The sequence below is a fragment of the Abramis brama genome, assembly GCF_963993115.1.
Source record: "Abramis brama genome assembly, chromosome: 22".
Classification (NCBI taxonomy): Eukaryota; Metazoa; Chordata; class Actinopteri; order Cypriniformes; family Leuciscidae; genus Abramis; species Abramis brama.
Genome location: NC_139984.1, coordinates 19,350,001 through 19,364,830, shown reverse-complemented (window position 1 = coordinate 19,364,830; position 14,830 = coordinate 19,350,001). Strand labels below are relative to the sequence as shown.

Genomic DNA, 14,830 nt, shown 5'->3' with positions numbered 1-14,830 from the left:
AGCTATTCACTTTCCTATTATAAACTACAGTTATTGCTGATACCTATTCCAGTTCAAGTAGGCCTAATATTTATTTATTAGCGATTTATTTTTCAGTTCCATGCAACCAAATAGCTGACAGAAATTTATGAAACACTATTATATTTTTATTTGAATTGTTATTAATTACATTTTTAATCTTGTAAGATTTTTAGGTTGAATTAAACTAGCCAAATTTTATAATATAGCCAATATTTTGTCATCGATAGGCCTAACTTTTACTGTGTGAACATATGGTTTCATATTATTTTCAACATTGATAATTATAAGAAATGTTTCTTGAGCACCTAATCAGCATATTATAATGATTTCTGAAGGATCATGTGACACTGAAGACTGGAGTAATGATGCTGAAAACTCATCTTTACCATCACAGGAATTAGCCTATACATTTCAAAATAGGCTATTAATATGGTGTCCGAGAGAGCTCAACGCGCTGCAACTGAAGAAAACACATGCAAATTAAGAAAATATCTTCATCAGTTTTACAATACACGTGTGCTCCAAATACTCACAACACAACCAAATACAGAAACACGCTGCAAATAGCACAGACCACAACGGAAATGTTTCTATGGGACCCCAATAAGTGACGAACCTGGCTGGGACGTGCTTATAGTTCAAAGTATAGTTTTTCATTTTATTTTTCAAACTTTTTTTTGTGTGTGTGCAAAACATACAGAGATGACATGTTTATGACATATAACTTTGAATACAATATGTTCAATGTCACCAGAATACAAATAGAGTTAACAATGAGCTGAAAACTAATTTTAAAAAAACTAAAAAGAGAGAGAGAAAAAGAACATGAGGGTAAGATATTAATCTATACATCAGTTACACAAATTTTGTTGTGTTATGTTTAAATAAGTTTAATAAGAAATGTTAGGTAATGCAGGGTCCAAAGATGAGACGGCAAGTTTTAAAGTTGAGACACTCACACACAGATAATATAGCCTAAAGCATATTTTAAAAACTTTTTTGTATAAAATGTATATTTATTTGCAACAGTTATGTTAACAGCAATAATAAAACAATTCTGTTGTAAGAACAGCTGATGGACACTGCGCTGTAATGTCATGGGAACATCCCAGGTGAAAATAATGAGGAAATTACATTGTCTTTCGTTGCTCCCTTCACCAAGTGTGTTCCAAACGGCTACATAATGGCACACTAGTGCCCTGCTCACTCCAAAGCCCCCACTTCAAGAGCTCTGCCCTTCGAAGGGAGTAGGGCATAGGGATGCACACGAGCAATAATCATGTCCCAGCCGGGTTCGTCACTTATTGGGGTCCCCTGAAAACATGTCCTTTGTGTTCTGTGCTATTTGCAGCGCGTTTCTGTATTTGGTTGTGTTGTGACTGTGAGTATTTGGAGCACACATGTGTTGTAAAACTGATGAAGATGTTTTCTTAATTTAATTTTGGGTGTTTTTCTATTTGCATGTGTTTTCTTCAGTTGCAGCGCATTGAGCTCTCTCTGTCACCCTATAATATTTTACAACATTACTGTGTTTAACTTTGTTTTTGATTAAATAAGTGTAGCCGTAAGCATGAGAGACTTCTTTCAAGAACATTAAGAAAATCTGTGTGTGTGCGTGAATAATAATTTTAAAAATGTAAGTAGCGACTAGTTCCATATTAAGGTATAAATGTTAAAGCGGCTTGCCACCTGTACAGTGGCAAGATCGCAGCAGATATGTAAAGCCGACCACACATTTCTTCAAATAAAGCCTTGACGACGTATCTCAGGTCTACTAGATGTCAACTGCTAGACAGATATATCAGAGAACTAGCTGACCCAGGCATTGCTCGTTTTCGCAAGACATTTCCAGCGGCGTCGGAGCGCAAAGGAGGAGAGAGGCAGCAGCATCAGTAATCAGACTATAGGACTCTCTACCTCCTCAGCTCCCTCCCAACCGCACGGCTAAGGCGGATTCAACTGCAGCACTGGGGGAACGTATCGCTGGATGTGGGTGAAGACTGTGTGAATGCGCGTGTGGGATAGCGAGATCTGCTCATCCTAACCCTATGCGCCTTAAGAACGCTTCCCAATCTGGCGGGTTCAGGACCGAGGCAGGTGTAGCGGCGAGGGCGCATCCATGAGCGTCTTCTCCCGGGACGGCATGTTTTTAGTTTAACCGGATTTGTTGAACAGACTGGGGAAGAGGAAAGGCGAGTTCGGAAGTTTTGATGCATATGATCACAACCACCATGATTTTTATGATTCTCGGTGCTTCAGTTGTCATGGTAAGACCTTTAGTCTGTCTAAGCACTTCATAATTGTGAATTTCTGTCATTTTCTAAGTGAAATCGGGGCTTAATGAGAGCGTGGACCGCTGAAAGTCCATTTAAAAATCTCATTAAGACAGCACAACCGTACTTGTGTGTATTACTGGCTGATGTGGAAATGTAATGTGTATTTTCCCCTGCAGTGGTCACAGTACCAGGTCATGTAGCGGTTGCTGTGTTCCAATACTGCTTGTCATGTCCCGGTTGACTCGAATGGTTCTTTGCAGGCGATAGCGTGTTTAATGGACATGAACGCACTCCTGGACCGCTTTCACAACTACATCTTACCGCATTTACGAGGGGAAGACCGCGTCTGTCATTGCAACTGTGGAAGGTAAAAAACAACCCAAACGTTAATAACGAATTGCATTCTAGCACGAGACCCAGAAATTGACAGGTTTCCCATCTATTACTAACAGCTCAAAGGCCTAAGCCATTCTCCAGCCCCCGAAAAACAGTCTTTTCCATTTCATCTCATTTATCCAAATGGATATTGTCACATTAAGGCCGTATATGTGTATTCGTGGGGTTTGTGTCATAATTTGGGCGTAATTCGAATGGTTTATTGATACTGAGCAGATGCTGTTGCTTTGCGTCGGTGTTTCAGTATGAGAATTCTCCTTGATTTTCCTGCTTGTATTTTTTTTTTTCCTTTCTGCGTATCAAGGTGTGATTTTTCTCCAAGCACAGCCAGAGATGTTGTTCTTTTGGGCTCGTGTGTTGGCCACACAATTACGTTAGTATTATTGAAATAGAAATGTGATCTCAATGCAGAAGGATTATACAGAAGGTATTGATATAATGCAGTTTTGTGATGTTTAGTGTACAAAAATTTTATTTACATACAGATAGTCTATATTTTATATATTAATACAAGACTAATATACACCATGTATTTATTTATTTATTTGTTTATTTATTTACATAGGCTACATATAGTCTATTTTGTATTTTATTTAGACCTACAAGGCTAATATACCCCATGTTTTTTTTTCTTTTTTATACTGAATAGTACTGAAGCTTGACTTTTGGAGAACAGTTTCTTTTCAAGCTACATCTGTTGATTATAAGTTGTTTGATGTAAAAACATCTGAGGGTAGTAAATTAGGTCAGATCATAATTGTTCTCAATAGATGTGCATGATTTAACACCTTAAAACTGTTGGTGGAGATCTGTTAATCACAGGTTTAACTTCATAAATTCATGTCTATACCATTTCTCTTTCCAAACATAGAGTATTCTGTTAGGACAAAGAGCATTATAAATGGGTCATGGTCACTGAAAACCTGCTGTCCTTGATATTTGCAGAAACAAGGCATAAAACCTTTTTCATACATGAAACGTAAAACCAATTTATAGATAAACAGAGATACCGCATTGTCCTGATTTGTGCTGATCATTGTCATTAATAGACATTAGGTGCATCAGTGTCAATCTGCTCATAAAGTCTTTTGACATCTGCATATCTGTATATTTCTGCCTATCAATATCAAATGTCAAACTTCCTTCACATTACATGAATCAATATCTGTATGACTAAATGTTGCCACTGTTATAGTTGTTTCCACTTAGCTCTAAAAAATGAGAGTTCAAACTAATTATTGGACATTTTTAAACTTACGTGCAACATAGTAAAACAAACATAAGTACATTTATTTGACTTTTGAGGCATTATGTTGCTAAAGATCAAGGTTGCATGTAAGTTACATCCAAACTTAAACTTATGCATGAATTAGTACTACACAACAAGAAATCAGCTATCATGTGTCATTTTTACATTACAAAACCAGATGAAGTTATTAAGTCTTTTTAACCCTTATCTAAGACACTTCTGTTGAATTATAAAATTAAACTGTTAAGTATTTTCCCATAGACCTCCATAAACATCACAAATGCAACACACACACACAAAAACTGCATTATTTGTAACAGCTGTGTGCCAAACCATATGTTTAATGCATGTGTTCCAAGACAACAAGCCCAGCTTGACTGAGCTCAGTTGGATCCACAAGTAATATCAGTATAGAAAACACATTTTTTCCCACCCTGCTGAGAGAGTTATTAAAGCAATCTTTTGTGTAATAATATGTCCTCAATGTCTATCTCCTCATTTATTGTTTTCCTTTCTTATTCTTTAATGTCTGTTTGCCTGAATGTAAACCTCTAAACAGAGTTTTCCCCTCTCTGCCTTAGGCATCATGTTCACTACGTAATTCCATATGATGGAGACCATTCGCTCGTGGACTCGTCTGAGAATTACTTTGTGAGTGACAGTGTGACCAAACAGGAGATGGACCTCATGCTGGGGCTGTTGCTGGGCTTCTGTATCAGCTGGCTGTTGTTGTGGCTGGATGGAGCTTTGCACTGTGCTGTGAGGGCCTGGAGAGCCAGTCGCTATTATGGTGAGTGGGAAGAACATTGTAACCAAGAGTGTATGGAGAGCATACATGTGGATAGATGTAAAGGACAAAGGATATGTTTGTAGGATCCATGCAGACCAAGATTTGGTTACTGAAAATTTAAATAGAGCATCTAAAGAGTAAGTGAGTGTTCATGCATTTCTTTTTATGCATCAAAATCATGTTTTCTTCCCTTACATGACAATTTATTTAATGTTATGAAGAGAAATTTTTACAATAATGCTTTTTGTTTATTTGTTGCCCGTATGTTTTGTTAAGCGTGATAATTGAACGTGGTTGAGTGTTATTTCCTTGCTCAAATGCCATGTTTTATGTGCTAGATTTAAATGGATGTATTCAGGTACTAAAACTGCATCTCAAAAACAAAAAAATTGACGTCAAACACTTTACTGTGAAGAACAAGTGCCTTAAATGTTAGTGACAACATGAACACAGCTTGTGCTCACACAGCTAATAAAGTACATTAGTTGTGTCTCAAAGAGTAAAATACTAAAATTAAAACAATGAGTAAAAACTGTAAATATATAAATGTTTTTTTTGTTGTTTTTTTTAAATAATAATATACAGTACCAGATCAGCTAATCTCACTAAGTGATTTGCAGTTGGTGTGTTAGAGTGATACTATACATGGATTTGTATGGGAGTAAATCCTTATAAATTTATAAATCCTTTTTTAAAATGTGTCCCACTGTATTGGTTTTATGTTAATAAACATGTTTTTTTCCAAACACTCCCAAAATTCAATTTTCTGTCCCCAAACATTTACACACCTGCATTTTTCATTTTCATCAGCTGTCAAGCGCTCTCCTTCTGCCCTGTTATTATCACACCCAGTAATGAATGTATTAAGATGAAGACTGTGGCTGCAGAAATTAACAGCAGGTTTTCACTCAATGTAACTGAATCACTGGCAACACAGCAGTTGTTTATAACAGTTGTCTGTGGTCCTTTGAGAGTAAAGAGGTACATAAGCTGTGGCAGAATATGTAAATAGTGCTTTAAAATGGAATGCTTTTAGTTTTAATATGATTAGTGTTCATCGGATGAACTTATTGGATGATAGTTATTGTGGTCCAAGGAGAGTGATATATAAAAAAAGCTTTAAAAAAAAAAAAAAAAAAAAAAAAAAATATATATATATATATATATATATATTTAGAGAGAGAGAGAGAGAGAGAGAGAGAGAATTTCAACACACCGTTATTACAATTATTATATATTTATACAGTCAATTCCTACCTGAGAGAATACAAAATATTCACATACAATTCATATCAAATACACATCAAATCAAAAATCAATACACATTCAAAACAAATCATTTTAAAAATGTACAAACTGTTAACTCTCATTAATAATTTCACACAGAGCCCCCTTATAACACCAAATCAACTCAAAAGACATAAGATCCCCCATTGCCTTATAATACCGAAAGTCAATAAATATTCTGGATTTCACTCGGTTAAGAAACACAATTTGTAAATTGCTACTTGAATGTTGTTCAATTTATTTATTTTTTTCCTAGTGTCATAAATTGCCTTTTTTTGCTTGGCCTAATATGAAATTCAGCAATTGGCAACAAAATCGATGTCTCCTGGTGTATTCAAAACCACAATAAGCATTTCCAATGATAAAAAGAGAGATAGGGATTATAAAGTTGCCACGGCTAACAAGGGCTTGTTAATAAAATAAATAAATAATAAATATGTGGACATAAAATTTAGGCTAGAGTTTAAAATGATATGTATCATGTATCACACATAAAATGATGTGTATAATATCACCTGTATATCTTAAAGCTTCCAATAAGAAAAAACGTCCATTAGAACATATCAGACCACGCAATGCAGTTGACCAAACAGGATTCCAGAGCGCTGTGTACAAAATATTATTACAGTTCACCCAAAAATAAAAATTCTGTTCATTTACTCACCCTCATGTCATTCCAAACCCATAGGAGTTTGGTTGATCTTTGAAACACAAATTATCTATCTGTGTTTATATGTGAACAAAAGCCTATATTAAATCTGTTCATCATATAAAGCGATCGTATCTCTTTACAAGACTTGGATTAAACCGCTCAATTCATATGGACTCATTTTATGACGTCTTTACTACCCTTTTGGATCTTCTAAGTTTTGGTTACAATGACTTTCATTGGAGGGACAGAAACCTCTCTGTTTTCATTACAAATATCTTAATTTGTGTTTCAGAGGTTAACCAAAGTCTTATGGGTTTGCAGCGACATGAGGGTGAGTAAATGATGACAGAATTTTTCATTTTGGGTGAACTATCCTTTTAATTCAGCCCACAAAGAAACGTTTTTTTTTTTGGTAGCACAAACACAAAATGGTATCTCCATATGATATGACTTACTGAAAAAATACTGGGGATGCCCCTCTAGTAAAGCACACCACAGCTGTGAAATTGTGACGTTGATGGCAGGTCAGCATCATTTAGCCTCACCAAGATAGGGAGTGAAGGTGAGGTTGATGGAAAGGAAGGTGGGAGAGAGATGCTGTCATGCCCCCACCCCCACCAGCACACACACACACACACACACACACACACAGAGAGAGATTTGCACCCTTGCACTGTGCGAGTGCTATAAATAGACAAAGAGCAGCTGGAAAGAGAAGGCAAGTTGGTGAGACATGTAAGCGTGCAGTCATACTCACACACACACACACACACACACATAATACATATACAATGCACTGAAGCACATACCTTGAATCTTTGAATGTTTGCTGTTATTCTTTACCCCCTAATCAATTTCGGCTCAGGAGTGATATATCTGCTAATTTATTTATATTGTAATAATGTATAAATAATATTTTATATATTTAGCTTTTTTATTTAAAAAAATATATATATATTTTTCACATTTTAATAATCATTTTCTGGTCAGATCAGGTTATATCTGAGAACTGATTTATATTGTAATAATGAAATATTTGAAATGTTTACTTTTTCATATATTTAAATTATGAATATGTATACATATTTTAATAATAAAATATTTTATATATTTAGCTATATATATTTCAATAATTTTCTTTTCAGACAAGAAGTAATATATATGATAACTGATTTATATTGTCATAATAAATGTTGTATACAACATATATATACATATATTTTTATTTTCATACATTTTACAATATGTACTTAATACGTATATATATATATATATATATATATATATATATATATATATATATATATATTAATAATAAAATATTTTAGAAAATATTTATCTTTTTAGATTTGAATAAAAATGCTATTAATGGTAATAAAAGTGCTTTTTATGAAAAACATACCTTTCTTTTGTTTAAACACAAGAACTTTGCCTTTAACTGCATTAATTTCCAGCCCTTCATTGAACTCTTCTTCCTTTCTTTTGATCCAGCTTTAAGACTTAAAAAACCCTTATTCACCGCCTTCCTCTGAATACCCTTCACGACAGTCCTTGTGGATGGCATACCCATGGAATGCTATAAATAACCCCCCGCTCCCCCATCGCCTCCCTTTCACGCACACTGACACACTTCCAACAGGGCTAGTTGTGAGGGGCGGGGCTGTCTGAGGAACTCTCTGTGGTTTAGTTATACCTCCACCCCAGCCTCCATGTCTGGACCCACATGCTGTTTCCATTAACACGTTGTGTAGACATGCTGGTTCATTGTAAGATGTACATTTTCTTTTTCCTTTTCTTAACCATCTCATTAGCTTAGTATTAAGAATGTATAGAACACCACAGTTTGACAGATGCTAATGTGTTTTTCTCTGTGCCGCTCACAGATACCCCTTCCTGGTCGTGGTTGCCACAGTTCTGCAACCTTCGGGACCTCCGTAGACGCGCACAGCTTCGGCAACTGGAGGATTCCAGCGGAAACATGGTGCACATCAAGCAGAAGCTCTATCACAATGGTCATCCCAGCCCCCGTCACCTCTGACTTTAACAGCAGTTTCCCCAAAACTGCTCCATACCAGCTGCTGCCTCAGAGACCCACTTTAATTGTTCCACTACATCTTTTAGACCTTCAAGAACCACTCAAGTATTTGCCAAAAGAAGAAAGAAGATTATCGTTGCCAATATGCTGATCTGTTTCCACGTTCGCCACATTTGGCGAATGGTTTAGAAAGGGTTTTTTTTCTGTACAGGCATTTTATTTTCAATTGCTGATTCTAGGCATGCACTTTTAGAATGGGGGAGGATGCAAGAAATGGTTTTATGAGACAATGGGAGTCAATTCATGTTTATTCCTTGCTTTCCCCTCCACCTTTTTTAGCTTTTTCATCAGGATATGACTTTTTGGGAGGGTGGGGTGATAAGCGGTTGGGGTGGGAGGGCGGAGGTCATGGTTTTGTGATGGTATAGTTAGAGATTAATGATCATGTACATAGTTATACATATTGTTTTATGGGATTTAAATGGACACGGGAGTAGGAGGTAACTGTAAAAAAAAGAGGGAAAAACATAAAGAGGAAAGAATTTTGAATGCAGATGTGATATGTGAACTTTTTGGATGGATGAAAAAGAGATCACTCTAAAAAAATGATTGGTTAGCTTTGTTACTACGTGAAATAAATGAATGTATTAATTTTATCTGTAAATAAAGGAGAGTGCAGGAAGGTTGAAATGAGCGGTCAGGGCTCTTTTTGCTGTTTTGAACGTTATCTGTCATATGTGAGAGAGCCGCTAGCACTTTCCTTGTCTTCCCTACACTGTGTCCAATAGCCCTTCCAGGTCTGCGTTTAAACTACTCCATACTCAAACAAGAACAACCAGCCTGCCAGCACAGAGAGTCCTGACCCAATTTTCTCTTCCTCTTTATGTCCAGACATTGCTGTTGTGAAGATAAAATGTCTGTTTTATTAAAAGTGCCATTGAAGCACAACAGTGACCCCTAGTTTTGGGATGTGTCATTTCTCAACGACTGAAGGTGGATAATCGCATAACACCTGCATAACACCCATGCTTGCTGAGCTATGTTGCTGAGGGGAAACGTACACAGTCCTACTAACTGTTCCATACTCATAAAAAAATAGAATGTCAAATGAAAGATTGAAGGCAACCAAAACCTGTGGTAACATGAATGAAACTCGAGAGAACTGCTGAGTTTGATAGAGATCTAATGCTACATTGGTGGGAAAAAAGATGATGAGGAAGTAATAGATACACTTTTAAGAACAACTTATATAAATTTAGGCTAAAAATCAAAACCAAACACCATATAGGCTACTAAAAATCAAGAATAAACACCATCTGAATCCTAAAGAAAACAAATATAGGCCTACATTACACCAGTCAAAGGTTAAATAATTAAGAAATATATATATATATATATAATGCTCACCAAGGCTGCATTTACTTGATCAAACATGAAGTAAAACAGTAATATTGTGAAATATTATTATCTGTCCTTCACAAATCATTGTAACATAGCCTGCTTATTTGGTGCTTAAGAAACATTTCTTATTATTATCAATAAAAAATGTTTTTGCTGCTTAATATTTTTGTGGAAACCAGGCAACTATTCAAACGTTTGGCGTATAAGATAAAAAAATACTTTTAAAAATACGGTGTGTGTGTGTGTGTGTGTGTGTGTGTGCGTGCGTGTGTGCGTGCGTGTGTGTGTGTGTGTGTGTGTGTGTGTGTGTTCCATTGTGAAATTAAATATCTGAATTGTTTAACTTAATTGAGGGCAATATTTAAATCACAGATTTAAATAAAATCCTTCTGTCTATTTTACCTTATAGTATTTTGTCATTGAACTCATCTGAAAATATGAGTTTTCAAGGAAGGTCAAAGGGATTTGTTAAAAGCTCTTCTGGCAGAAGTGGGACTCGCTTGACAGATAACTACTCCACTTGAGGCCTGAATAAGATTGCTTTTGATCCAGGAGTCACTGCAGATCTCTGGGTGGAAATGAGACAAGGCCGATGAACACCATCCCAGTTTTACCTTGAAGGGATGTTTAAATGCTTCTTCAACCGTAATTCTTGATGTCTCTCGTATAAACAAGGAAAATCCCACTCAAGATCCATTCGCATCCTGGGGACTACATAAACATAGATATAAATACAGGTAAGCAGGTTTTCTGCTGTGCCATGCACTGTGGGTGGCAGGCTGTTAAGACAATGGCATTGTGCTCTGCTCCTATGCATGTGCAATGCTGTCAAGGGTTTTTTAAAATGCTCTCCACTCCTAAAAGTGATGAGTATCAGAATAAATACCTTTGCATTTGGCATTTATTCTGCTGTGGATCAGCTAAATTGTGTACAGCAAAAACCTGAATAATTTAATGGCTAATATTTTCAGATGAGTTCAATGACAAAATACTATAAGGTAAAATTCACAACATTTCAGGGTTCAGTATACAATTAGGATTTAATCAGATATGATTTGTTTTATGATTTAATCAGGTACTCTCTAAATTTAAAGGTTCACCCAAAAATGAACAATCTATCATAATTTATGTCATTCCAAACCCATATGTCTTTTATGAAAGGCAGTTTATGTCCAAAAACAACACAGGAGACCGCTGACTTTCATTATGGGGAAAAACAACAACAACAAAACCAAACACACATGAGGCATTTAAAAAAAATATCTTGATATGACCAATAGGTTATGGTTTTAACTTCTGAATCATGAAGAATAAAGATGTCAGACATTTCATAATGCAGCATTATGAAGGGTATGGTAAAGTCCTGCTATAGTTCTCTTAGTTTCATAATGCCTATAATGTTAATTCAAATTTGGTTTAAGGCTGCTTCCAGGACCGATAGGTCAAGTTTTTACTGTGCGAAGCCTGACCCTTTGATGCAGTGGAGGAGTTGCTCCTTATATCATCTTATATGAGGTACAGATTGTGGCCCTTGAAACATATCTGTTTTTTTATATGGATTTTTGTTTACTCTCTCAGCTACTTTTTCTAGAGTTTCTTTTTTTATGGGGGATCGCACATAGTAATGAAATGTATTAACATAAAATAAATTAAAATATTTTTTATTTATTTATTGGCCATAGAATAACAATTTTGCTTTCCATTTAAGTAAACCGTTCATAAAAGAACCATTTTGTTCCAGTAAAGAATATTTCAATAATTTAAAGAACCTTTTTTCCCACGATACCTTTTTTCCCACCTTTTGTGGAATTGAAAGGTCCCATGGATGGTAAATGTTCTTCATGGAACCATAAATACCAATAAAGAACCTTTATTTTTAAGAGTGTAGAGCTGATAGAAACCCAGACAGCAACATAGTATCGGCCCAGATCCGGCCCACATCTGGTACACCTGGAATCCACACAGCCCGGATGTGGGCCGACACTATGCTACTGGCTGGGAAACCATCATGACTTGCCTGGAAATCACAATGTTTCCACATTATTTCCAGACTTTGACTATGACCATGGGATGACTGAAAGACGAAAGAAGGTACAGTTACGTGTCCTGCTGTCGCTGTTTATTGATGGAGGACACATTCACGCCCATCTACGCTGACGCTAGCATTGGGAGGAGGAGCAGATTGCACCTTACGTATGTGTAAAGGTTGAAGCCGGTGTTCAGTCACGAAACTCCGAGTCCTTCATAACAACACTGAAGTGGAAGATGTTTGCGTGCACTTCTCTTACTATCAGCTCTGTTGCTTTTCGCAACTGTAGGACATTGGTGGTAAGTTGTTTACGAGTTCTTACCTGTCAGTATCTTAAAAAGAAATGCGCGTGTACGATGAGTAGGCTATGCGTGATTTGTGTAACCAATGTGCTTTATAGGGAACTAACCAAGTTTGAAAGTTTATTAGGCTGAGCTGGTTAGCTGACAGATCCAGCGTTAACCTGTGTTTAGTCATATTACTTAACCACTGTCTTCAGTTGGATTTCTCTTTTCTTATTATGTATGTACTGTGCACTACAGTACATTCCAATGTGAGTTGGGTAACAGCGTGATGTAACTCTCATCTCGCGCACTTCTCTTGTACACCTAGAGGTGGCGCTGTGAAGCGAAGTGAGGCTACAAGCTTTTTCAGACCAAAGACAAAGCATTCCATGTTAATATATTTACATACTCTACAAAGCCATGAGATTACTACAGTCATGTACTTGTATGCTATTTTAATTTTACTTCATATAATTCAAAGTTGGAGGGATGCTATGTGTTTTGTTTTATACTATAACATGTTGTTTGTGTAATAATGTCAGTAAACTCATAACATTTAGTATCACCCGTCTTATGTTGACCCATCTTTTATTGTCCTCTTTCTACCCCAGCTGGTGCGATATGCCCAGACAGCAGCTGCCCCTGCCCCTGAGCCAAAAATAAAGAAATTTCAGATTTACAGATGGGACCCTGACACATCTGCTGACAAGCCCCGCATGCAAACCTATGAGGTTAATTTGAACACGTAAGTAGACCAATATTTACACAAATGTTAGACAATAAGCACAGATCTTGCACTTAAAGGAAGGAACAGTTCACCAATAAATAAATTATGTCATCATTTACTCATCCGACTGCCTTCAAAACCATCCAAACATTTCTCAACCTAGATGTGGCCCAATGGTTCTTGATGCCCTCATCAAAATTAAAAACGAAATGGACCCGACACTCACCTTCAGACGCTCATGTAGAGAGGGTAAGGGAATATAAGAAATACATACATTTAAATAGAAAGAAAATGTGTATTTTTAATAATAAATCTTACTCTTTTGAGCACAAAATAAACTACTGTGTCCTATTAATGTTACATTTTGACAGAATGTTTGTTTGTAATTTCTCTGTATATAATTTTACAGGTATCTGTGGCTCATGTGCTATGAACATCAATGGGGGAAACACTTTAGCCTGTTTAAACAAAATAGATACAAATACCAGCAAAGTGACAAAGATTTACCCTCTGCCTCACATGTATGTTGTGAAAGATCTTGTGCCTGTGAGTATACCACTGTTAACTGAATATCAATCTGAAATAAATAAAATAATGATAGAATATAATAAATAAATAAATAGAATGTACCTGTAACTTTATAAACTGTTGTTTTAGGATATGAGCAACTTCTATGCACAGTACAAGTCCATTGAGCCCTATCTAAAGAAGAAGGATGAGTCAAAGCAGGGGAAAGAGCAGTACCTCCAGACGATCGAGGACCGTGAAAAGCTGGTTCGAGACCTTCAGCTGAATATTCTACTGATTCTGTCAGTGTGAAGGGTGATTGTGATCTTTACTAATGATTTTTTAAACGCATTCTTCCTCATGCTCATAGGATGGCCTGTATGAATGCATTCTGTGTGCTTGCTGCAGCACTAGTTGTCCTAGTTACTGGTGGAATGGAGACAAGTACCTTGGTCCAGCTGTGCTCATGCAGGTATTTATTTGTATTTTTCTCTCTAAGTTTATTATAGGAGCAATGATTGTGTTATTTATGTGTTAAACACCAGAGAAACTCTTGCTCATTCTGTATTGAATTCTGCAGGCGTATAGGTGGATGATTGATTCTCGGGATGACTTTACCGAAGAGCGTCTGTCCAAATTACAGGACCCTTTCTCCCTCTACCGCTGTCACACAATCATGAATTGTACACAGACATGTCCCAAGGTAGGCCATCTTCCCATCAAAATATAGCCACCTTTCACTTTGATGGACAAGACTCTCTGTCGGTCGTTGGACATTAAGTAAACTTTTTTTTTGTTTAGTCTCTCCCATTTATTACTGTATTCCATTTAATCTGTGTTGTACTCTCGCCTGTTTAGGGACTCAATCCCGGAAAGGCCATAGCAGAGATTAAGAAAATGATGGCGATTTACAAAGAAAAGAGATTGTCTGCCGTCTGACTTGCACATTCTGGAAATATAATGTACTTAATGATTTAAATTATTGTGTAAATGTGTACATCCAGTATGGAGTGTTATGCTAATATGGGATATTTAGGTTTTACTTTGTTTGATAGTGGAGACTGAGTCACTGCTAATTTAAAACAAATTCATTTTTCATTGAGGTTATACTGTAATGAATGCATGAAGGTGTAAAAAAATGCCTTAATATAACATATAATAACATAATATTTGTCT

The 14,830-nt window shown here is 36.2% G+C and overlaps 2 protein-coding genes across 5 annotated transcripts; both read left to right on the top strand.

The window, feature by feature from the left end:
* Positions 1–1,705: 1,705 nt before the first annotated feature.
* Positions 1,706–9,660, top strand: tmem240a (transmembrane protein 240a). 4 transcript variants are annotated; one of them, XM_084099243.1, is made up of 5 exons: positions 1,718–2,288; positions 2,558–2,664; positions 4,524–4,732; positions 6,964–7,002; positions 8,555–9,214. In XM_084099243.1, the coding sequence occupies exons 1-5, from the start codon at positions 2,232–2,234 to the stop codon at positions 8,707–8,709; spliced, it is 567 nt and encodes a 188-aa protein (XP_083955369.1). In that variant the 5' UTR covers positions 1,718–2,231; the 3' UTR covers positions 8,710–9,214. The 4 variants fall into 4 exon arrangements, with proteins under 4 accessions (XP_083955372.1, XP_083955370.1, XP_083955369.1 ...); XM_084099245.1 differs by having other exon boundaries at positions 2,163–2,288; positions 2,474–2,664; positions 8,555–8,854; XM_084099246.1 differs by lacking the exon at positions 6,964–7,002 and having other exon boundaries at positions 1,706–2,288; positions 2,474–2,664; positions 8,555–9,660.
* A 2,429-nt stretch (positions 9,661–12,089) lies between these two features.
* Positions 12,090–14,821, top strand: LOC311073866 (succinate dehydrogenase [ubiquinone] iron-sulfur subunit, mitochondrial-like). The gene is made up of 8 exons (XM_084099936.1): positions 12,090–12,435; positions 13,032–13,165; positions 13,311–13,396; positions 13,557–13,693; positions 13,805–13,921; positions 14,025–14,126; positions 14,235–14,357; positions 14,513–14,821. Exons 1-8 carry the CDS (start codon positions 12,373–12,375, stop codon positions 14,591–14,593), a joined length of 843 nt encoding a protein of 280 aa, XP_083956062.1. The 5' UTR covers positions 12,090–12,372; the 3' UTR covers positions 14,594–14,821.
* The last annotated feature ends 9 nt before the right edge of the window (positions 14,822–14,830 follow it).

Excerpts from the sequence above, each read along its gene's own strand:
- tmem240a (XM_084099243.1), top strand. The coding sequence starts at position 2,232 with ATGCATATGATCACAACCACCATGATTTTTATGATTCTCGGTGCTTCA. Across the intron at positions 4,733-6,963 it reads GAGAGCCAGTCGCTATTATG|AGGTTAACCAAAGTCTTATG; the intron begins GTGAGTGGGAAG and ends TTTGTGTTTCAG. Across the intron at positions 7,003-8,554 it reads GGGTTTGCAGCGACATGAGG|ATACCCCTTCCTGGTCGTGG; the intron begins GTGAGTAAATGA and ends TGCCGCTCACAG.
- LOC311073866 (XM_084099936.1), top strand. The coding sequence starts at position 12,373 with ATGTTTGCGTGCACTTCTCTTACTATCAGCTCTGTTGCTTTTCGCAAC. Across the intron at positions 12,436-13,031 it reads GCAACTGTAGGACATTGGTG|CTGGTGCGATATGCCCAGAC; the intron begins GTAAGTTGTTTA and ends TTTCTACCCCAG. Across the intron at positions 14,358-14,512 it reads GTACACAGACATGTCCCAAG|GGACTCAATCCCGGAAAGGC; the intron begins GTAGGCCATCTT and ends TCGCCTGTTTAG.